Source organism: Psittacula echo, assembly GCF_963264785.1.
Source record: "Psittacula echo genome assembly, chromosome: 1".
In the NCBI taxonomy this organism is placed as follows: Eukaryota; Metazoa; Chordata; class Aves; order Psittaciformes; family Psittacidae; genus Psittacula; species Psittacula echo.
In genome coordinates, this window is record NC_137735.1 from 35,289,797 (window position 1) to 35,313,086 (window position 23,290).

General features: G+C 40.3%; 2 protein-coding genes across 2 annotated transcripts in view; one reads left to right on the forward strand and one right to left on the reverse strand.

The window, feature by feature from the left end:
• Positions 1-2,656: 2,656 nt before the first annotated feature.
• Positions 2,657-10,423, forward strand: LRP2BP (LRP2 binding protein; the record flags this gene model as incomplete). Its single annotated transcript, XM_080610683.1, has 6 exons — positions 2,657-2,710; positions 4,205-4,347; positions 4,425-4,530; positions 5,224-5,447; positions 8,465-8,630; positions 10,358-10,423. 6 exons carry the CDS (start codon positions 2,657-2,659, stop codon positions 10,421-10,423), a joined length of 759 nt encoding a protein of 252 aa, XP_080466809.1.
• A 2,112-nt stretch (positions 10,424-12,535) lies between these two features.
• Positions 12,536-23,290, reverse strand: part of SNX25 (sorting nexin 25) — a gene marked incomplete at its 3' end in the record, with an annotated part of 66,036 nt that continues 55,281 nt past the window's right edge. Inside the window, exons 11-18 of the mRNA XM_080630948.1 lie at positions 22,533-22,673; positions 21,937-22,050; positions 21,281-21,445; positions 17,767-17,884; positions 16,534-16,600; positions 14,762-14,943; positions 13,429-13,529; positions 12,536-12,610 (exon numbers count right to left, since the gene is read on the reverse strand). Coding sequence (XP_080487074.1) covers positions 12,536-12,610; positions 13,429-13,529; positions 14,762-14,943; positions 16,534-16,600; positions 17,767-17,884; positions 21,281-21,445; positions 21,937-22,050; positions 22,533-22,673 — 963 coding nt within the window. The remainder of the gene's footprint in view (positions 12,611-13,428; positions 13,530-14,761; positions 14,944-16,533; positions 16,601-17,766; positions 17,885-21,280; positions 21,446-21,936; positions 22,051-22,532; positions 22,674-23,290) is intronic.

Here is a 23,290-nt window from a genome sequence, read left to right on the forward strand (position 1 = left end):
GTTTATTTCCTGTAGACTTCTTGGCCTGTATCATCTCCACAAAGCAAATCAGGATGAGCTACAGGAGGGCTTGGCAACTAAAGTCAGTTGGGACTGTTGGATAACATCACGCGGAGCCCACAGGTTTAACCACATAAAACCGCAAGCATTACCCTCCTGTTCTGACTGTTGCCTCTGTCCCTGTTGCTATAGACACAGAGTGCGCTGCCAGAAATAGCAGGATGATAATCATCTGAGAGGAAAATAAAAGGCAAAATTAAAATCAAAGCCGGGAATGCAGCTAAGGATTATTTTTAAAGCACTCACGCAGCATTTTGGTGGTGTATCCTTTTTTGTAGGAGACAGCCAGAAGCTATCAACAGAAGTAGAAACCATGCCTTACATTTCAGGAGAAAACAGCTTCACGCAGCATTTCTCCTCAAATATCTTTGCAACTTTGATGGTGTCTATATGGGGAAAACAAACTACAACAAATGGTTTCTGATCACTGGGAATGCTGAAGCCCCCATGTGCTAGGCTGTTACACAGCTTCACCACCTTTTAACTGAATCACATTCAGAGTTTCTGTTGGTTTTGCCTATAATCTCTTTTTGCACAGCATTTTGGGCTTCTGCGTTTAATTTGCAACAGGACCGGCAGGCAGTAGGAAAGATCCAGTGGGTGGCCCAACACAGCCTGTCCTAACCCACCATGTATTTTCACATCGTTTAGCCCTAGCCAACAGCTAGAAATGTTATTTCCAGTGGCTCCTGGCCCACATGACTGCTATAGAATCACAGAATGGTTTGGGTTGGAATGGACCTTAAAGATCATCCAGTTCCAACCCCCTGCCATGGGCAGGGACATCTTCCACTAGACCAGAATGCTCCAAGCCCCATCCACCTGGCTCAGTGTCACTCGTTTCTCTCAGAAAATGGACCAAACCCAAAGGGAAAACGCCAGCGTTACCTTCCCTGCCTTCCTCCTTCTGCCTGGTCAGAGGCCGTGGGACCACAAAGACCAGCTACGCAGCAGTGCTTGATCCCGCCACAGTGCGGGCTGGGCTGGGCCGGGCCGGGCGGTGCTTCGGGACAGCAAGGGGGGCAACTGCCACCCAACCGCCATTAGACAACCGCCATCAGCCCGCCGCCGCCGGCTGCCTCGAGGCGCTCTGCCGCTCCACGCCGCGGGGCGGCCGCTGTGACCGCCGCCGGCGGCTCGGGCAGCCCGACAATAGCGAGGGCCGCGGCCGAGCTCCCGACCAGCCGTCACCGGGCGCGGCCGGCGGGCCCGGCTTCCCGCCGCCTGGCAGGCTCAGCCACCCCCTTGCCCTCCGCCTGCCGCCGGGGCGGGATGCAGCTCAGCAGCGAGCGCCTGCCCCTGGCCTACAGCACCCAGCTCGCCCCTGAGGCATCAGGTACGGACCCGGGCTCCGGGGCTGCCCCCCCACTCCCCTCAGCTGGGCCTGCCGGAGTCCCGCAGCCCCGCTGCGTTCCAGCAGGCGCTGTAAGGAATTTCGTGAAGTGCCCTCTTCAGTTCAGATTTGCTTTTAAGCAATTCCACAGCAAACTGAGCCTTCAGAAGGTCCTCACTGAGCTTTATCCCTTTAATGAAATAGCCCTTTCATCTTAGTCCTTTAAAAGATGCAAACAGAAGGGGCCCGCACCAGATTCAGACCTTTAGTGTGCTTATCGATGCTGTTCTGTCTGTTTTGGGAAAATAACCCTAATGTTTGTCAATTTTTAAGCAGAGAACTGCAACCATGCTGCTTTATTTGCAAAAGCTGAGGAGCTATTGGTGAAGAGAATGGCAAGTGGAGATCCTGTGGCATGGTTTTTGAGAGGACAACTGTACTACGAAGAGGTTGTGGTTTCCTTCTTTTAAGGAAATACTATAAAGCTGACAAATCTTTAATACAATTTCAGTGGGAAAAGAGACACCTTAAACTAAAAGAGATGCCTGTACCTCTTTTGTTCCCATGAAAAGCACCAGGTGTTTCCCCACGTAAATTTTTCCTGCACGGTCCCCAAGCTTCTAGTGGTGGCTCCCCAGGATCGGGTAAAGAAGCAGCAGCCTATCCCTACAGCTGACTTCCAAGCTGAGCTGGTTTTTGGCAAGCTGACTGGCCAACCACCATGTACTGTTCTCAGTTATGTGGTTCTGGTCCCTGACCACAGACACAGCTTTTGATCTTTGCTCCCTACCTAAATGCCAGTTTTGAGTTTAGTCTTTGTATAACCAACCCTTTGTTGAGATGTAAAAGCAGATTCTTATAAACCCTGGACGTATAAGAATATCTCATTTAAGGGATGTCAGATAGATAGGGCAGGGCATCTGGATTAGACATTTTCCTCTAAAGGATAAAGATGGTCAGACTGCCTTTTGGTTTCAGAGATGATATTTGCATACCACTACTTGTTTGAAAGTCCTGAGTGCTGCCAGTCTATCCAACTTTCTTGTGGTTTTTTACTTATTCTGTTTCTGATTTCTACAACTTCTGTAGTTGTTCTATGCAAATTTTTGTTCTTTGTTCATGAGGGAATGCTCCAAGTTGACAAACTGCAAGAGAGTATATATCAGAGTGTATGTACCTTTTGTACTGTTCTGTCTTTCCCAGGGGTTGTATGAAGAAGCATTAATACAATTTGAAAAAATCAAGGATGTAGATTTTCAAGCAATGTATCAGCTTGGTGTAATGCATTATGATGGACTAGGCACTACAGAAGACCCTGTAAGTAATATAGCTGTATGCTTTTACTTTCCTTTTAACATTAGCTGATAATTACTAAGACCTTCTTTATAAGCTTGATTATTTAGTTTAAAATAAGCAGGTATTTGATTTACAATTAGTTTCAAGAAGTACAGGTGTTTAAAAAGCATCATTAGAGGGTTCTGGGCTGAAGTAGTTCTCAAAAATAGCTATAATAAAATACAGTAATTTGTATTTTCAATTGTGAATTCTAAAGGTTTGGTTGTGCTTTGTGGAAGCGGTTTTAAAATTGCTATTCGTTACTTATTAATAAGCAGTGTATATAAATGAAAATGTGTAAAAATGGAAAACAACTATGTAGTCTTGCACAAAGATGTTTTTTCAGGTACTTTCTAGTTTCTTAACATGGATACTAAAGAAGATTATGCTTCTGCTAATGGTTGGCAGTAATTTTTTAAAATTAGAGAAAGAATTAAATTTTCAAGAATTCGAAGATTTCAGATTGAAGAGTCACATTTCAAAAAAGGAAGATGAATGAGTTGCTGCCATAAGAAGAGAGTTAATTTATTGGAGAACATGACTTAAAAGAGTGGTACAAGGAGAGAATACAAATAGGGTGAAAGAAAGGGTACATAACAAGATGGGAGGGGAAAACAATCAAACATCGTATTAACAGATCAGACTCTTGTGCTTAGAGGATTGCCAGCAGAACAGAAATTATTCTGCTGGTTTTTAGGGGTGGTTCATTTGTTCTGTATGCTGTATGCCTGCATAATTACCACATTGGTTTGTTTGCAAATAGACATGTCAGTAAAGTTTATTTCTTTTTTGTGTATTTCAGTATGAGAGAGGTGAGTAAGAGAGGAACCTTTTGCAAAGGACTGTCTCCAGTGCAGTTAAACAGGGTGTCCATGCTAAATTCTAACAGTGTAAATCTTGTTTCCAAAATACTTTTGAGGGCCCTGGGTGATATACCATACAGCTGCTCTACGCAGTGTTTGTTCTCTGTATGCTTATTTAACATTATCATTTTTTTGTCCATTATGAATTTAAGGCATTTTAATGGAGGGACTTCAGAGTGTATTAGTGTTACCACTTTGCCTTCTGTTAAGGTTGTTTTATGATTTCAGATACATTATGCAATATGAGAAAGTTTACAAAAGATCAGTATTGAAAAAGTAGCATGTTTAGGATGTGACATTCATTTATGTAAGTACAAGAGTATTTCTCAGGAAATTCTTATCAGTGAAGAGGAATACAGTATTAGATGAATGTTTATAAGGAAATCTTTCATATTAAAAATATGTCACAGCCAAAAATCTAGGGGCTGTCTAGTAACCAAAGATCAGTTCTGCTTTGCTATGACACTGTTCTCCAGACTGTCCTACCAATATGCCTTAGCCTTTCTTCAATGTGGAAAACTTACCTGTTTTGCAGAACATAGTAGATTGTCAAGTTCTTTATCTCAGCCTCTTCAGAGACTGAATGTAGTAACCAAAATGTCTCAATTTTTAGGAGAGAGGAGTGGAATGCATGAAGAAAATACTCTACTCTGATTCCTCAAAAGCAAGACACTTGAAGTTTGCAGCTGCATACAATCTTGGCAGAGCATATTATGAAGGATGTGGTGTCAAGCAGTCAACTGAAGAGGCTGAAAGGTAATGGCAGTCAGTAATTTTCCTGATGAATATAAGATGCTGCGTTACTTGAACTTTCTTTGTCCTCATTTTCTTAGGTTGTGGCTTTTTGCTGCAGACCATGGGAATCCAAAAGCAAGCGTAAAGGCCCAGAGTACTTTAGGAATGTTTTATTCTATGTCAGCTCAAAAAGACCTGAAGAAGGTAAAGCCCACTTGTACCTTTTGAGTTTCATGAGTCCCAGTTAATCTTGACTTTGCAGAAAGATTAACGGGTTAAAACTTAAACAGGGGAAGCTTAGATTGGATATAAGAAAGAAGTTCTTTACTGTAAGGGTGGTGAGGCACTGGAGTGGGTTGCCCAAGGAAGTTGTGAATGCTCCATCCCTGGTGGTGTTCAAAGCCAGACTGGACAGAGCATTGGGTGACATGGTTTAGTGGGAGGCATCCCTGCCCATGGCAGGGGGGTTAAACTAGATGATCTTAAGGTCCTTTCCAACCCTAACTATTCTATGATTCTATATTATATTTGTCTCTGAAAGCTGTATTTCAAGTACTGCTAGGCATTATCATCCATCTGAGCCTGTATGAACATTTTGACTAATTTGACGCTGCTGGCCAACGTGTTTTGGTTGGTTTTTTTTTTTACTGGCAGTAACAGGGAGAACTGGTATTGGAATAGAATGGTTTTCAGTTTTGTCAGCTTTGGTAACCTTCAGAAACCAAGCAGATGTCACTGACGATAAATGAGGCAGGTTTTAAAGCCTTACAAGGATTCTGCTTTCTTTTATGTGTAAGCATTTCTTACAGGATGGTTGATATAAAAGCGTTTATGGAAATGCTATGGAACAAAGCAGCTAAAGTAAATGTATACTCCAACTTTGTGCCTCTTCTTTAGGCCTTTTTCTGGCATTCAGAAGCATGTGGCAATGGAAGTCTGGAATCACAGGGAGCACTCGGTGTTATGTATCTCTATGGACAAGGTATAGGTCAAAACACTAAGGCTGCTTTGGAGTGTTTGAGAGAAGCAGCACAACGTGGCAACATCTATGCTCAAGGTCATCTTGTGGAATATTATTACAATAGAAAATTTTACTCAACAGCTGCTGCAGTAGCCAAAAGGTGAAAATAATTTTGATTTTTTATGATGATTCTTTATGTAAGACCACAGTGCTCAGATTAAAATGATTAATAAATTCATGCTCTTGTCTCTCAAACTCAGGAGATGTTTGCAATAATGAATTGCAAAACCTCATGTAGAAGAGGCAATAGCAACTCAGTGACAAAATTAATACTCTAAGGTTCTCACCACTTTTCTTTCTGATCCTGTGAAGTGAAACAGCCTTGAACTAGAATCCTGAGTAGACCAAGTAGAAGCCCACATGCAACCCTGCTTTCCACAGTCCACAATCTGCAGGCTTCACCACTCTCTTTTAAACCCCTACCATTATAGAACCCCAGGTTGGAAGGGACCTCAAGAATCATCTGGTCCAGCTTTTCTAGGCAAGGCATGACCTAGACTAGATGTCCCAGCATACTGTCCAACTGACTCTTAAATGTTTTCAGTGTTGGAGAATCCACCACTTCCCTGGGAAGGTTATTCCAATGGCTGATTGTTCTCGTGCAAAATTTTCCTCTTATATCCAATTGGAATCTCCCCAGAATTAACTTGCACCCATTACCTTTCATCTTTTTCATGTGATTCCTTCTAAAAAGGGAGTCTCGTCTCTTATTTGTAGCCACCCTTCAAGTGATAAGGTCTCCTCTGAGCCTTCTTTTCTCAAGGCAGAACAAAGCCAGCTCTCAGCCTTTCCTCATACAGCAGGCTTCCTAGTCCTCTGATAATCTTTATGGTCTTTCTCTGGATCCTTTCCAGCCTGTCCACATCTCATATAGCAAGGACCAAAACTAAATACAGTATTCCAGGTGTGGCCTGACAAGCCTCGAGCAGAGTGGGATGATGACCTGTCTCTGACGTTGATGCCCTTGTTGATGTAACCCAGCATCCTGTTGGCTTTGCCAGAAGCTGCATGCTGTTCACATATATTGAGCTTGTCCACCAGGACCCCCAGGTCCCTTCCCACGGAGCTGCTGCCCAGCCAGGCAGATCCCAGCCTGTGCTGCACTCCTGGACTATGTTTTCCAGGTGCAAGGCCTTACACTTGTCCTTGTTGAACTTAATAAGGTTTTTGTTAGCCCACTCTTCCAGCCTAGTCAGGTCAGCCTGTTGGGTGGCTCTCTCTTCCAAAGCGTACACTTCCCCCTAAGTTTGGCATCATCAGCAAACTCCATTTGGGTACACTTGATGCCATCTTTCAGATCACTTACGAAGACATTAAACAAGTGGTGGGCCCAATGTTGGATCTTACAGAAGCTGCATCCTGTACATGCCATTCATAGCAGCAGCTGTTCTCTCCTTCTTTTGCACTGCAAGTAGCCTGACAGCTATTCAGTATAGGCTAGCGTGTCTCTCTTGGAATGCATCCCTTTCAGCCAGTGCTGAATGGTATGTTATCCAGGCAAGTGAACAGTGCACTTCATCAGCTGCAACTTTAATTGCAGAAAATAGCAATGAAATCTGATACTACAGCCAGAAGTGACCATTTCTGAACCAAGAGATACCGTCACCATACTTGAAACAGTTCCACTTAACTGAGATTGCAGTTGGCCTTGCGGCAAAAATCTCAGCATTTCAACCAGTTGTATCAATACCTTTTCTGGTAAGATTTGTTTGTCTGTGTTCATACCAACTACATGGTTTGTTACATACAAACAACTATATGTTTGTTATGTACAAACACCAAGCATTATGTGATTATGTACAGTATAGCATTTCCTAATATTGTGAAACTAGATTAGCTACTAGTATTTCACTTTAAATAACAATTTTGTTATCCTGTACACTTCTACTTACCCATTGCTATGTTATGTTCTTGAAGTCAACTGTGCTGAACTAGAATTTTTCGCCTGACTTAACTGGGTATTGTTATTTGCATCAGCATCCTGTTGTGTATCTTTTGGAGAAGAAGTCAAAAATGCTATATATCAGAAAGATTAAAGAGGCAATAAATTACGGCTATTATAGTTGAATGGTTTTGCTAATAAGTCATTGGGGTTGCTGGTTTTTGGGTTTTTTTGTCTTTTTTCCTATTTTGTTGCTGCATTTGTTAATGGGACCAAATTAAGTGGGAGAATACTGCTCTGAACACAATCAAATGATTTAATAGGCACTGACTTGGCAGAGGGCTAGTTCAGAACAATCTTTCATACACTGATTTATAGGGAATAGCTATAAATTCAAATGACTCGCACTTCTTTTTCTTCTGTCAAGCATATAATTACTCTTTGTGTCTGGAAAGGATACGGGGCTCGGGGGGCTCTGTTTTAAGACAACAGCTAGGAAAAAATTAGTTCCCACGTTGAAATGTTGTACCTAATCCTGCAGCAACAACAACAGGTGATCATAGCCTGACAGTGAAAACAATGTTCACTTTGTCCCTCTGATTCTTAAAATGGTTCTTGGTAAAAGCAACATGCTGAAAATAAGGCGACAGTAAGCAGAGATGCAGAATAAAGAAAATAACTGAGCTGAAACAGTTGTAAGTGGTTGTCAGAAGTGGGTTTTATAATCTGAGTCTGTCAGGTATGACCAAGATCTTCAGGTTATTATGATTTTGAACTTGGAATTTTACAAGCACAGAATCATGGAATGGTTTGGGTTAGCCCTTTACGGATCATCTAGTTCCAACCCCCCTGCTGTGGGCAGGGACACCTTCCAACTAGATAAGGCTGCTCAACTGAATTGAAAAGCTCTGCTTTTCCTCCGGAAACATGTATTTTTTTTCCATGAAGTATTTTATTAGGAAAAATTAAGGTATGCTGCCTTTTCTAACTAGTATAACTATAGTGAAAGTGACTGCAGAAGTTATGTACTTGGTTTTGATTTAATGTAACAATATTCAAATAAGGCTAATTTCAGATACTGAATAGAAGAATCCTCATCAGGTTGCTGAAAACATATACATTTCAGCTTATTTTGGATAATGATGGAAAGGAGGCGTTGTCAAGTCATATATGGTTTACTTCAGTTATTGCTTGAAGTAGCATTATCTAAGCTAACGCTGTAAATTCCACAACAGAATTACAGACCATGATGACATCAATATGCTAGCAAAGATAACCGACTGTCTTCCCGCATATGTTGCCAAGGGGGTTGCCATGGCTGCTTTCTACTTGGGCAGATGCCTCCAGCTTGGCCTAGGTGTACAGCAAGATCAAGCTGCTGCTGCAAAATGCTATTCTAGGGTAAGTTGGGAAAAGTCTTTAAATTTGTCTGGAAAGACTAGTTTATGTCTCATGAAATCAAGTGATACCTTGGTTTCAGTCTTTAAACTTGTTTGGTAAAGACTCCAACATCATGTTAAAAAAAAAAATTGTGCAAGAAAATGAAGAGTTACAAAATTGTATCAAAATCTATAAAAATAGTCTGAAAGGATGCTGTCTGCCCACTTGCTTAAGCAAACATTGCATTATGGCAAACGTCAAAAAACCATCTGTGGTAACTACCACAGCAAAGAGCTTGGTAACCTGCAAGACAGATTAGCTAAACCATTTGAATAATCTTATCCCAAATTGATTTGTTGTCTCTGTCATTCCCTCAAACTGGAAAACCCTAAGTTTTTCTCTACTTTAGATTCTCTAACAATTACAACTATCATTAACAGTACTGAAGTCGGTCATACCTGGCTGTCATACTTGGTTTTATGTTTATATTTTAACAATACCTGAGGATCTGCTGACACACAGAGGCAAAAATAGGTCACATTGTTTGAAAGTTCTAAAGTTGGAGTAAAATTTCTTGCTTGAGGAAGAAGATCAACAGCGGCTTCTAGAAGGTGAATCTACTAGATAGTATCAATGATAGCTAAAGGTACAGACAAGGCAAGATGATTATGCCAACTGGAAGGGAGTGTAGCAAGACTGGATCTGTGCTTCAAAAAGCATATGCTTTCTGTGCATGTAGAGACCATTTGTTTCAGCAAGTAGAATACTTCGTGTCCATCTTGGTGCAATCCAAATAAATGGAGAGTTATGTAAATGACAAATTATCAAGTAACAATTTTTGTGGCTCCTTACTCAGGGAAGCCACTGATACAAGAGACTTAGCAGAGAAGAGGTGGTCCTCTGAATGCATACTTTTTAAACATTTTATTCTCCTGCTGTGAAAAGTGTTACAGAGGATAGGATGAGGAGGAGAATGGGAAATGAATATAAGCTGGTGTTAAGAATGCTGTAGGCAGCAGTCCAAGGTAAGTGTTAAGGACTTTCATTCATCATTCACTACCTGTACATCTAAGCCTGATGTAGGAAGGCTGCTACCTTCTTAGTATAAAGACAGATGATTTCTATTGATCAGTGGCTTGCATCTCCACTCAACACCAGAAGAGAAGTAACAGAAAATAAACAAGGAAGCTACCTGAAGCACTAACTTCAGAACAAGTAAAAGACAAGAGTTGCGGGTGTGTTCAGTTTCTTTTGTAGCTGGAAAATAATTCTTGTGTTAACTGTACAATTATACCCACTTAAAATCAAAATCTTGTTTGCTTCTTTAATTAACTGCTCAGCTGTGGTTTTGGCCTACCATTTCTAAGACCCTGCCAGTTCTGAAAGGTGAGAAAGAGAAAATGGGCATTCCAGGGGGTACTGAAAAAGGTGATGCAAGTGAAGTAAACTGATCCTGCATGTGAGCAGATTTAGGTTTTTGACTGTGGTGGCAGCACATGCCATATCAACAAAGAGAATAAAAAATTAAAACCGATGCTACAGTCAAGTATGCTTATTTTAAATACTCTTTTTTTTTTTTCAGAAAAAGGGATTTAAAGCTGAGTAGCATATTAACTCTTTTTTAACAAGTTGGTTAACTTTTGTTGTAATTATCTGAGATAAAGACCTTATTAGTATTATATTGATACTGACAACATACAATTTTACTTTAGCTATAAACTAGAACTTCCTATTCTTTGTTTTCAAAGGCATGTCTTCTGGATCCTGATGTTGCTGCTGACCTTGAACTGGCAGCTAATCTTGGGAAAATTTAGCGTTTCCTTTAGCTGTGACTGGGATATAAATGTACTACCACAATAAACCATCTTTAATCTCCTGCAATTATAGTGTTCATCACTTACTGCTTGTTTTCCAGCTTGAGAGAAATTACTATTTAAAGCAATCTATTGATTCTTTTTTATCTAAAAAACAGAGAAAGTAAAAAGCTCACACTCCTTCTTTAACTGAGATGAGGCAAAGGCAGACTTAAAAATTCTATCAAAGACTTAAGTTTATTAAGGACATTTTACTGGGGCAGATGTCCTGTGTTTTCTTCATGTCATACTGCTATATAGCACATGAATCAAACCAAAACCAAATGAAAATGGTGGTTCCTTTTTCTGCATTTTTAATATTTAAACATTAAATTTTAATACTCTGAAAAGCTTGAACCAAAACTTGTCTGGTTTCCACATTCAGCCCATTCACAGGTCACAACCATTTTTAAATCTTACCTTTGTTCTGTGTAGACTTTCTTACACATGCTTTTCTAATGCACCAAGATCTACTTGTATCTTTGCACATTTTATTCTTAGACTGCAGAGGTTCCAAGTTGGAAAGGGCCTGACACAGTTCAAACCATGTGGCTTAAGCCCAGCTGGTAACTCAGAACCACAAAGCCGCTCGCTCACTTTTCCCCTTTCTCCCTCCCTGCTCCCGGACATGTCAACTTCTAAAACTAGAAAATAATACTTCCAGAACTATAGATAAAAAATGTTAATATGGAAATATTCAATATATGTCCTCTGAACAAGGCCTGTTCTCCTCAACCTTTCATACTTCATTTCAACTGCCTCTGGTTGTATTAGTTGAAAACCTTCTGGCTGGGAGTGTGTTCACCCAAGCAATGTTGTGCTGAATCTCTTATCAAAACATACTTTGATCATCCACTAGTAAATTATACTGATTGCTTGGGTAAGTTTGCACGTTTCTAAATACCTATTTACTTGTAAAACTTTGTACGTGCAGAATTTGTCTTGCTTTTTGGGACTGTGCCATGCATGACTTGAAAACTGTCTTAAAACTGCTGGAACAGAAAGACAGATGTTACTAAAAAGACTGATTTAAGTATACCACACGGATCTTACGTACCTTACAATATAGCCAGCGTTAACTGCAAGCAGTTTTTCTAAGAGCACAAGTGTACTGAATGTAAAATAATGGGTGTCGCCTAGGAATTTTTGATGGTTTAATTATTTAGATGTGCATTAAGACCTTATTTGCGTATCTTTACATAAATTAAAAAAAACACTGAAGACATTGTTTTCTTTCCTTGTATAAAATAAGGGAAAGAGTTGAAGGGTATTTGAAATTGGGGTATTTGAATATAACAGCCCTGAGTAATATCAGGGAAGTTATTAGAATGGTTTAATTAAATGTCTACTTAATCATTCATAGAAGCAATTCATAAGCATTAATCTCTGAACTAACATTTAACACAGGCATTCTGTTAGGACATACCAGTTTACAACATACATTTTTGACACAGACTTCAAAGTGACGCAGATACTCCTTATGGAAACCAGTGCTGTCAAATTCATTCATTAGTTGTCAGTACAGCCTTGCTATCAAGTACTGCAATCCAGCTGAGTTATTTATTGCTTACAAATGCTTCAAACTACAGAAAATCTTTGGTAAAAGAAAATTGGTAAAATTTTCACAATAGCTTTACATGTAGTATTGCACGACAAGGCTTTTTCAATACACAAGAAAAAAGGAATGCTCAAATCCTCGGTGAGGAGATTAGAACTGTACAACATTCATTAGTTTACCACTATAAGCAAAATTTCTTTTCATAAATGTTTAAAATATTTTCTGGTTTCTTTCAGCTTATATGAACATTTATTTTTCAATCTATATTTCAAACAGAAGAGTAGTCAAATAGAACCATTTAAATAAAAATTGGCAACTATACAGCATTGTCTTGTCTACCCTACTACAGCATCAGATCTTTTCAAGTCTGTTTACTTCACAAAAAACTCAAGAAGAAAGAAAAACGCTAAAAATAATCATAGTCCTCAGCCCTCTATGGAATAGAGGAAAATAAGTTTCATGTCTATTATTGGACATAGACATTTCTCTAGTGGTCCAATTGTGCAGATTCAAACCTAAGTGGCATTAAGCTGCTCTAAATGAGCTCTTAGCTCAGGACACAGTTCAGTTAGCAGCAGTTCCAGCAAAACCTGAAAAACAGAAATGAGTTCAGGTAAGTACAGATGCCAAATGAGAATTTCTCCTTCCTTTCTGTCATGTTCAGAGCACCACAGAGAAGAAAAGCATGAAGGGTCACTACTCATCGCTCATGCAATTCCATTTCTTTCAGCCTAAAGTTAGAATGAGCCCTGCAGGTAACACAGGAAATGCCTTCAGGCTAAAAGAGGGCAAGTGCCACAGGGGCAGCTGCCTTCATTCAGATGGGGATTTCTCACCCTGCATAAGCTGGTGCTGTTGTGTGGAAGCTGCAGCAGCTCCATCAGGAATCACCAGGGCATGCGCTGCCTGAGCATGCCAAGGCTGTTACTGGCTGCAGCAGGAAATGAGCCAGAAGAGACTGAGGGAAAAGGTATTACACTTGGGTCCAGCTGCATACTCCAGTCAGTCCCAAGCAGCAACAAAGGAGGCCTGTCACATCCTAACTGTGAGCCAAAGCTGGAACTTTCCTTCCTTAGGATTCTCCAAGGTGTCTATTTTTCTCAACTATATGAAGAGATTAGTTTATACCTCATGAAGTCAGGCAAGTTGGATGTGGTAGAGGATCTCTCTTAGACAAAAGCAATACTTGTTTTTAAACTCAAACAGCTTTTTGTTACTAAAAATGAGTCAGATGATGTAACCAAGTACATTTCTTCTGACTTTAATAACCAAAAATGTTACTTGCACACAGAACAAAAGTCTAACAGATTTCTGCAAAAACACACACCCCATGCTCTAATACAGAGTGAGCAGAGCTCAGCAATTAACAGGAGTATAAAGTGAAAAGGCTATTTTTCTGGTTACTCACATAGAGTAGATGCTTGTTTGCCTTTCTTTCCTGCAATGCATTGAACACTTTCACTACACCATGGCGGGCATTTTGTTGTCCAACAAGACTCTGCAGGGTATCTGCAACAAATATTAATTTAGCTTACAGTGTTTCACTCGTGCTAGGGAAAACCTCCAGCTAACCGTACCACCCACAAAGGAGAGGAAACAAAACCACTACACTTCATGGCCCTTGGTTACAAGATACATAGCCCCCATTCACCAACCTTTTAACAACATGGGTTTGTTAGGTCAGGTTGAAAACACTCAATCTCAAATTACCCAAGTTTAATAAGGGTCTATGCATCTCAATTACAACATTTTTAGTGTTTTAACATGACATATAGTATGCCTTTTAGACAGTTCACCTCTCAAAGTAATTTCATACATTATTAAATCATTCACTTAAATATACCTTCAGCCACAAAGACAGAATTACTGCAACAGTTAAAACAGATTCAGATAGCCTCTTAATATTCACAGAAAATACTTCCCACAAGTAAGTCAATTACTTATAATTTGGATTAAATGAGATAATAAATAGTGATCCAGTGCTTTATTAATTTAAGGCACATTCAGCTGAGTCCTGACACATCTCTCCAAACTCAGAAACAAAAGAACAGAACCACAAACCAACTGTGGAAGCCTATGCTAGGTAAGTAGGTGAGTATCTAACAGAGTAAATGACAAATATTTTGCATGCATACGTGCTGCTATTTTTGCAGTAAAAATTAATGGAAGGGGTGTCTGAGATATCTCAGCCATAAAATAGCTTGTTAAAGTACATTTTGTTCAGCTGGAGGCGAGTGTCTTGGGTTCAGCTGTAACAGTTATTTTTCTCCTTCCTAGTAGCTGGTGCAGTGCTGTGTTTTCAACTTTAGTCTGAGAACAACGCTAATAACACACCGATGTTTTTAGTTGTTGCTAAGTAGCACTTACCCTGATCAAGGACTTTTCAGTCTCATGCTCTGCCAGTGAGGAGGGGCACAAGAAGCCGGGAGGAAGCAGAGACAGGACACCTGACCCAAACTAGCCAAAGGGGTGTTCCATACCACAGCACGTCATGCCCGGTATATAAACTGGGGGCAGTTACCTGGAAGGCCCAGATTGCTGCTCGGGTCAGGCTGGGTATCGGTTGGAGGGTGGTGAGCAATTGCATTGTGCATCACTTGTGTTTATGGATTCTCCATCTATTCCCCTTTTTTTAGTTTTATATTCTCTCCCCTTGTTATTTCCCTTATCATTACTAGTAGTAGTTTTGTTTCCTAACAGGTTATTAAACTTGCAATTAAGCAGAACGAAAGCAATCTCACCTGGAATGTTTTCAAGTAGTTTTTGCTGTGCTCTCTGTTTTGTCTCTCGCTTTTGTTCATCGCTCTTGGCTCTTGGTGGTGGAGCTAACTTGCCATTTGGCCAAAAAGCATCTCGAAACACACCAATGTAGTAAACAAGCATTGGTTCACTGAACATCCAATGTACAGTGTCACGGATTTGCCTGTGGAGAAGTACAGAAAGGACTATATCTTTCATGTTTTACACAGATTTATTCTTTTATTCCTGAAAGTAGTGGAAGTGATGCTCATTTTCACGTAGTTATCCCAATTTATCTGAGCTGATTTCACCTGCATCACAGCAACTTATATTCAGCTCTGGGTTCTCTAGGATCTTGGTCACTCCAGATACCCGACTGAGATGTGGAAAAGGCTACATTTCAATGTAATCCATGATCACGGATCACAAATTACTACATATATTACAAATTACTACACTGAAACTGTGTTTCAGGAATGGGCCTTACAAAAGCTCCACTGGGAAAAGACATAAAAATGAACTAATTGCGGTGAACTCCAAACTAGTTGCATGCTAGATTTATCCCACCATGCCTGGTGGGATATAAACAGGTGAAGTTTTGATAAAAGCCCAGGAAGTTCCCTCACAGATAGCAACAGCACGTTAGAGAAGGGATTACAAATGGAAATAGCAGCCTCCTCCTGTAGCTGCAGGCACTCACTGTAGCCTTCAGCACAAAGAGTCTGAGGTAGACAGCAAGCTCCAGGCTGGGCCAGAGTACAGCCAAACGCCTTAAAATCAATAAATGTACAAACTCAACCAACATGTACAAGGCTATATAGGAACGCTGCATGCATGCTGTGCTCACACACATACCCTCTCTCTTTGTCCTTTCTCAGGTGTCTTTCATGCTAGTCATCAGCAGGGTATGACAAAATGAACTGAATGATTTAAAACTCAGTGAATGGATACTGCCAGAGGCCAGTCCAATTTACCACTACATCACATGTGTGAGAGGTTTTAAAAGCCATGCTGTCATGTGCAAATTTAGTCACGAACTGGACAAAGGAGCAGCCTGTTCTGCTGGGAGAATACTCTGCCAAACTTTTTCTGACCAATGACGTCAGTTCCCACATGAAAGGTGTGTACAGACACGCATGCTTACTTCATAGCCTCGTCCAGGCCTCACTTGGCAGTTATGTCTTCAAATGATACAGAAAAATACCTTCATGAAAACACATCACTGTTACACATGTACAGGTTTCATGTTACAAATTAATGGTTTGCATCATGTGTAAACATCATTTCAGTCACTTTTGAGAAACAAGTGTTTGATTTGAAAGAAATTACTTGAAAGAGAAACCTAGTTTCAGATGTGGCAAAAATCTTCATGGGACTCTAAGATAAAGCAAAAACTAATAAAAGCCATCTAGAGCCAGGCCATTCAGAAAAACAGTATAGCCAAGTCTTTCAATTTATATATATACATATATATAAATGCAAGGCTGCTTCACTAAAAAGAAAAAAGTCACTTTCTATACGTGTCTCCCATGACATGTTGTGTTTTTCCAAAAGCAAAGTCCTATGTAGGGTTAAAAATAAGGAAGAATTTAGTTCATATATCTGTGTCTTCTCTAATCGACATAATGTATTTTTAAATTGAGCTGTAGAAAACAAATGCAGATTGCCATATACAACAAAATGTCCCGATTTTGTTTCTTTTTTAACAATTCTGCTCTCAGCTTTTTTTTCATAGAACAAAGATGTGGGTTCAGTTGAATTAACAGCTACTTACTTGTTGATAGTTCTTCCAAAAGTGACTTGTACTAGTGCAATCAATGTTTTTCTGACCCACTTGAACACTGGAACAATGAAAAATGACAGAAAATAAAGATCAAGAGATTAGTAACATCAGGGTACCCACGATCCATGTTCAAAACCTCCTCACACCCAAAACACACCACCCACCTCTACAATAAACATCTGTTACAATCCTTTCAAAGATTTCACCAGCTGTGCATGGGTCTTATTTTTCTCGACTGCTTTCCCTGTACTGTTTGCTATATGCTTTTTAAGTCTTGCAGAGTACATAAACCTGTCTGTTTACGTATCTGGCCTTTGTAGCTTGTATTGCAAACTTTGAGAGTATTTCAAGTTTATTGAGCTGTACGACTACCCAAATGCCTTTTTCTACTAAAAAAAACCCCAGAAAACCCTTCAAAATTCACACCCTTTCCATACCTGCTTGTCTAATGTACACACAGCAGCATCATTAAAATTCTGAAAACATCTTCACTCAAATAAACCAAGCATTTAGCTTTTCATTACAAATAAAGGAAACAAATGGAAGTGCTTCCTTGTAATTAGTGGTTAATCTTTTTTTCAAGGCAGTTCACCATCAGCACAAGAAAGTCTATATTTGGAAGATACATCTGTCATTTTTGGAAGGTGCCGCATTCAGTAATAGTCACCCTGTAAATAATTTTATAGGGTGTCAAGTGTAGCTGCACATTCAAATAGAGACAAAAATAGTTTTATTCATTACCCTCATTCAGTTATGTGTGGCATCTTTTCAATTATATAAACTGTAGAACTGAAAGGCACACATAATACACTTCAAATGGACATTAAAATTATGTTGCTTTGTCAGTGATATGTTTTGCAATAAAGTCATCTTTCTTTCCTCATAATTCATGCATTCTAACATGCAGCCTCTTTACAGAGAACATGCTGCTGCATTTTACTGGGGTTTTCTACCTTTGTTTAATTAAAAGCTTAAGAATACTGAATTCAAATGCTGTCCCCTACTAACTGCATTTTTACCACCATGTTATTTTGGAATTTCACTTTTGAATAAAAGCTCCGAAGTCACGAACTACTGAAGAAAAGCATTGTTCCAAGCAAACTGACAATGTAGATTGCAAGGACATTTCCGCTCATTGAAACAGCAGAAAAAACTGAATTACAAAATCCCCCAGATTTCTTGGCCAACAGATTCCACTGGCAAATAAGCAGGTTTACAGCTTACTTCCTCGCAGTTCAAAAATCTCTCCAATCAGCATGAAACATGGTTCAGCAAGAGAGTCCCTTTTCCCATCCACTTCTTCTCCATAGTCTGAGAGGTCACTATCCTCTTCTGTTTCTTCCTAGGAAGAGAGACACAATATGGGTATGACCACAGCTTCCTATCCGTATAGAATCATAGAACAGGTTGGAAAGGACCTTAAGATCATCTAGTTCCAACCCCCCTGCCATGGGCAGGGACACCCCACACTAAACCATGCCACCCAAGGCTCTGTCCAACCTGGCCTTGAACACCACCAGGGATGGAGCATTTACCACTTCTTTGGGCAACCTGTTCCAGTGCCTCAACACCCTCACAGTAAAGAATTTCTTCCTCATATCCAATCTAAACTTCCCCTGTTTAACCCATTACCCCTTGTTCTATCACTATAGCCCTTAAAGAAGAGTCCCTCCCCAGCATCCTTGTAGGCCCCCTTCAGATACTGGAAGGCTGCTATGAGGTCTCCACGCAGCCTTCTCTTCTCCAGGCTGAACAGCCCCAACTTTTTCAGTCTATCTTTACACAGGAGGTGCTCCAGTCCCCTGATCATCCTCGTGGCCCTCCTCTGGACTTGCTGCAACAGCTCCATGGTCTTCTTATGTTGAGGATACCAGAACCGCACACATTACTCCAAGTGAGGTCTCACAAGAGCCAAGTAGTATTGCCTTGCTCTGGGGAAGGAGCATGGCCAGCCCTCTCAAGAAAGAGCATTAAAGCCAACATCTCTGCTGCTGGCAGCATGTGGCAAACAGGACCATCAGGTATCACTGAGGATACCCAGGCTCAGAGTACCAAAGGGAGCAGAGTTAATCAGAATAGACTCACAGGAGAATGTATTGAACCACCTCAGTTTGGGCAGAACCATTTATTCAAGAATGAGGAACAGACAGCAGGTTGTTTCCCAGTGTAACAAAGATCTGCTTCAGCATCAGGACTACACCACGTACCATTACCCATGACAGCCAGCACATCTCTTTGCTTTCCTGGATCTCCCCTTGCCTGCCTATGCTTAGAGCAAAGCTGCAGTGAGGTAGACCTACCCCACTGAGGTTGGTGTTATGCACCAGGAATGGTCAGAATGGCATGCAGACAGATTTTCTTTCTTCAGCCTGGTTTTCAGAGAAATCCCTCGTCTCTTCTTTTGCCTTCCTTTCTTCCTTATCATTCCATTATCTAGTATTACCCCCTTTCCCCCATCATCATGTGGTCTGGAAAACGTGCTTCATGGCTCTATTTCTCCTGCATTATTTTGGCGTCTTTCTTTCTTGGCCTTAAGGCCACAATCTTTTAGCCATCCCCTGCCTGTCATTTGAACCCTGCTATACAGAGTATCCTACATCTCAGCTGGTCATCAGTTTGTCTTACTCCTCCCTCACACCTTCCAAATCTCATCTGAAGTCCATCATTGACTTTGGGTATATTTCCAGTTCCTGAATCTTCTCCAGGCACAGCACTGCACAGTGGCCTATATATAGTGGCCATAGTGTTGCATATTCCAACCCTTACATATTCTGTACCTTTCCCAAGTCACATCCTATGACTTCCTGAGTCATATCTGGCATTTTCTCTGGCACCCCTTGAGATGCTGCTTCTCTCCTCATAAGCAGGAAACCAAAGAAAAACACCTCACAGCACTGTAAGTGTTCACAGGCTCCCCTGTTTAACAACTTCCACAGCTTGATGCATCCCCAGCTTTTAAAGCTTTCTGCTAATATTAGGCTAAGCTATGACTGAGGGCAGGGAACAAAAAGCCACACCATACTGACCAGAAACACCACACGAGGAAATCACAAATCATTACCCATCTTAGCACACAAGCACACATATTCACTGATGCTGAACAGATTTTCTCCAGGGACACAGTCTAGAGCAAACTCCAGTCCTGCTCACTATCTGCCTCTGGTCAACAGGCTTCTGAGCCCTTTTCTATTTTAATTATTCAAGAAATTATGTTTCATTTAATTTTTCATAGTAGACATAATTCCATATTTTCATTAAGCACTTGGGCAACAGAATAGAAAATAAGCTTACTGAGTTTGCAGTTGAGCCCACAGGGTGCAGTTTGATGAAGACAGATGCAAAGCACCAATAATTCACTACGTAAATGCAGGAAATAAAACAATTGATATTGATACTACTACAGAAAACAATCACAGGACCACGCTGCTGTGGAAAAGGCAAGTGTAATACAATGATGTTTAAGCACAAACATTGTTCGTGTGATATATATATATACACATAGAGATAGAGAAATATTTTCATACATGGGAATAGGAAAACCTAGTGGGAACATCGTGTTTCGAACTTTAGTCACCACATTTCTAAGAAAAATATGAATAATCAGGTGAGTCTAGAGCAGAACCATAAGAACTAAATAAAACATAACCTAACAAAAACTAGGAGAAATTGGGCTGCTCAGTCACAGAAACAAAAGCATAAAAGACAAAAGGAAAGTACTGAATCCTGATAATTGAGATGATCCTAACCCAAACTGTTGGGTGTTTGCTGCAGACACAACAAGACCTGACTGGCTAAAGAATGGAGACTTACGTTAGGAAGTAATAAAAGGTTTCTAACCATGAAAACAGCTGAGAATCAGGATACACTGCCTTGCTCATCTAGAGAACATCGGTTATCAGAGGTTTAATAGCACGTTACACAAACACGTGCCAAGAATTGTCCTAGCACAGTTCAGTCTGCTTGGAGCAAGAAGGTAAACCTGATGTTCTCTCCAAGGTCCCTGCTCTATTTTTCTGTTCAGCAAATTCCCTATCATTTAGAAAATGCAACAAGAAGTATAAATTCTTACACCACAGTGCATTTTCTATCCATTACACGAACCACAGACAGCTATGAAATTATGGGCAATTTTAGTCAATGAGCTATTTTAGTCACTCACCTATTCTTCATTGTGTTTTGAGAAACAATAGTTTATTATGGGTTAGTATCAAATCCTCCAAGTGGTTTGCCCACAGGGGCTCCCACCTGTATTGGCACATTCTCTCTGTAAGCCTGCACCATTTGCCTTCATTTTTTGTCACAACTAGCTTTGCTTCAGCTCTCCAGAAATGAAGGACACACAGCTGTTCTCTGCCAAGACAGCTTCCCAAGAGAATTATTTTTACCTGTCAAAACCCCTCTAAAATATGTGTGTTGAGAGCATAAAAAGTGGGAAATTTTGCTATAAAAAAAAAAAAACGAACCCACATGGACTGAAATTTGTTTATTTGTGGCAGGTTACACGTTTGCCTATACATGTATCTTCATCAAAGGGCAGGAAACATTTCATTAACAAACACCTTTAGAATTCACAGACAGCTCTTATTTCTGACTCCTTGTTCACTTACAGTAAATTAAAAATTACCTTTGGAAATGCCTTCCAATACCACCTGCCATTCAAATTCGTTATATTAATGGCTCTCCCTGCTTGCTTTGGATAAGTAATTTAATTTGGGAAGATTACTTTTCTACCACTTACCTCCTGATGAGAAAATAAATCACCAGGAAGTCGTTCTAGAAATGAGGAGAGTGAAAAGGACGACTTCTTTCCTTGCACATCAATAACTTTGAGGTGCTCTGGGGAAGGGCTCAAGAAGGCGTAAAGTGCTTCACTCTGGCAGAGTCTTTCATCAGAGAGCAATTTCTATGGAAGAAAAATAATGACAGAAACAACAAGAAATGTTTAACTGGTGTGTTAAGGAACAAAATGTGTCAGGCCATCCAATAAAACTGATTATACATGGCTCAGAGGCAGAGTGAAATAAAAACCAACTCATGTCTCACAAAGGTACTTTAAGAAGCTAGTTTTATACTATTAAAACGAGTAAGATTAAAGGTTTTTTCTTACAACTTTCTTTCTAAAGTACTAATTTGTAAGGAATTTGTTGTGAAGTGCTTTACAGGATTCATTATCTACTGTTTCTTACTTAATCAAAGTTTAAAGTAACTTACCACTAGAGGAATGATTACTATCAGCCAAACTCATCTCAAATTCAGGCATTTTGGAGGACAACTTTGACACATATATCATCAAACCTTATATCTAACGTATTTGTTCTGTTTAGGCCATAGAGAGATAACATCCACTCAGCTCTCCCGCTTAGGTATCTGCCGGTTTTGTCTTTGTTTTCTCACCTGCAGAAAATTGTTAAGCTGGTTCTTGGATTTCTCCATGAATTTCTGGTCTATGGATTTGAAGGGCAGCTTGCTGAGAGAAGGCAACTGAACTTTCTTTAATGACGGAAAACACTGTAGAGGAGAAAGGAGAGCTCACTTAACATGAAAAATACCTTTTCTTACCTATTATGGACTGACACCACTTCCCTTCACACCACCACTATTAGCTATCCCTTAGCAGACAGAAAGGTTAAAGCACTGTAAAAGGAAACCTTCTCTGTCCCCAAAAGCTGCCATTTCTAGTACCTTCCTGGAAGCTAGAGACAAAATCTAGTTTTAAAAAAGGCTTGTGTATGACAGCGCAGAGCATACACCACTTTGACATTGAGGTAGGTCAGTAAAACATTCATTATTAAGGGAAAAAAAAAATAAATCAAGTTTTATAAGCATCTGGCAGAGGCCAGAAACATGCATGGAAAACAAGCTCTAAAAGCTTAAAGGCTGGCATAAAAACTGGCAGCATGAATTTTTTATCTGGTTTTCCCCCCTCCAAGCATCATTCTGACAAATTTTAGCAACCTGCATCTTTTCCCTTCCCTAACTAAGATTCGTACCTCACTGAGTTTCCGGTGTATGTTCTGAAACTCACTGAGCTTCCTGGGAACAGTCCAGTTCTTAGTTTCAGCTCCACCAACGTCTTGTAAACTCACCATGACAGAGTAACAGGGCACTTGTTCTCCATTCTCTTCCAAAACCTTGTGCGGAAGAAACCAACAGTAAGGTACGCTACTCTGAAAGGAAACAGTGGAACATTTGGGCTGCCAGATGAATGGCTTGCAAATTTAGTCATTATCAGTACCATGCTCCTCTTGTGGTTTGAAGGTGACACATGGAGCAATACCCCCTTAATGAACTAAATTTGACGCAAAATGCTGTGTCAGTCCTGAATAAGTCCTCCAGGTAACCGCTATTACACTTCACATACAGCTTGGCAGTGCTGTCCATCAGCAATCAAATCTCCCTGACATGTCTTTTTCAAAGAGCTGCATGTATTATTTCAGTTAAGGTGCGTACCACATAGCATTCTGATTACTCACCAATACTCCAGCTCTCCCATCAGCATTTTTGTGAGTGTTCTCCCTTTATTTCCCCCTTCTTTCCCCATGCTCATGCTCAGGCTCACCCACACGCCAGGCACAGCAGCTCTGCAGCTGGGCCTTGCAGCAGCTGGTGCTGTCTCAAGCAATTTCTCTGCTCACTTGAGCTATTCTGCATGCACAGAGCATGATATCCATGCAGTGTTTATTTCTGAAGGACCCACAACTTCACAAAACTACTAATGAATCACACTGTACAACAGCCAGAGGAAGGA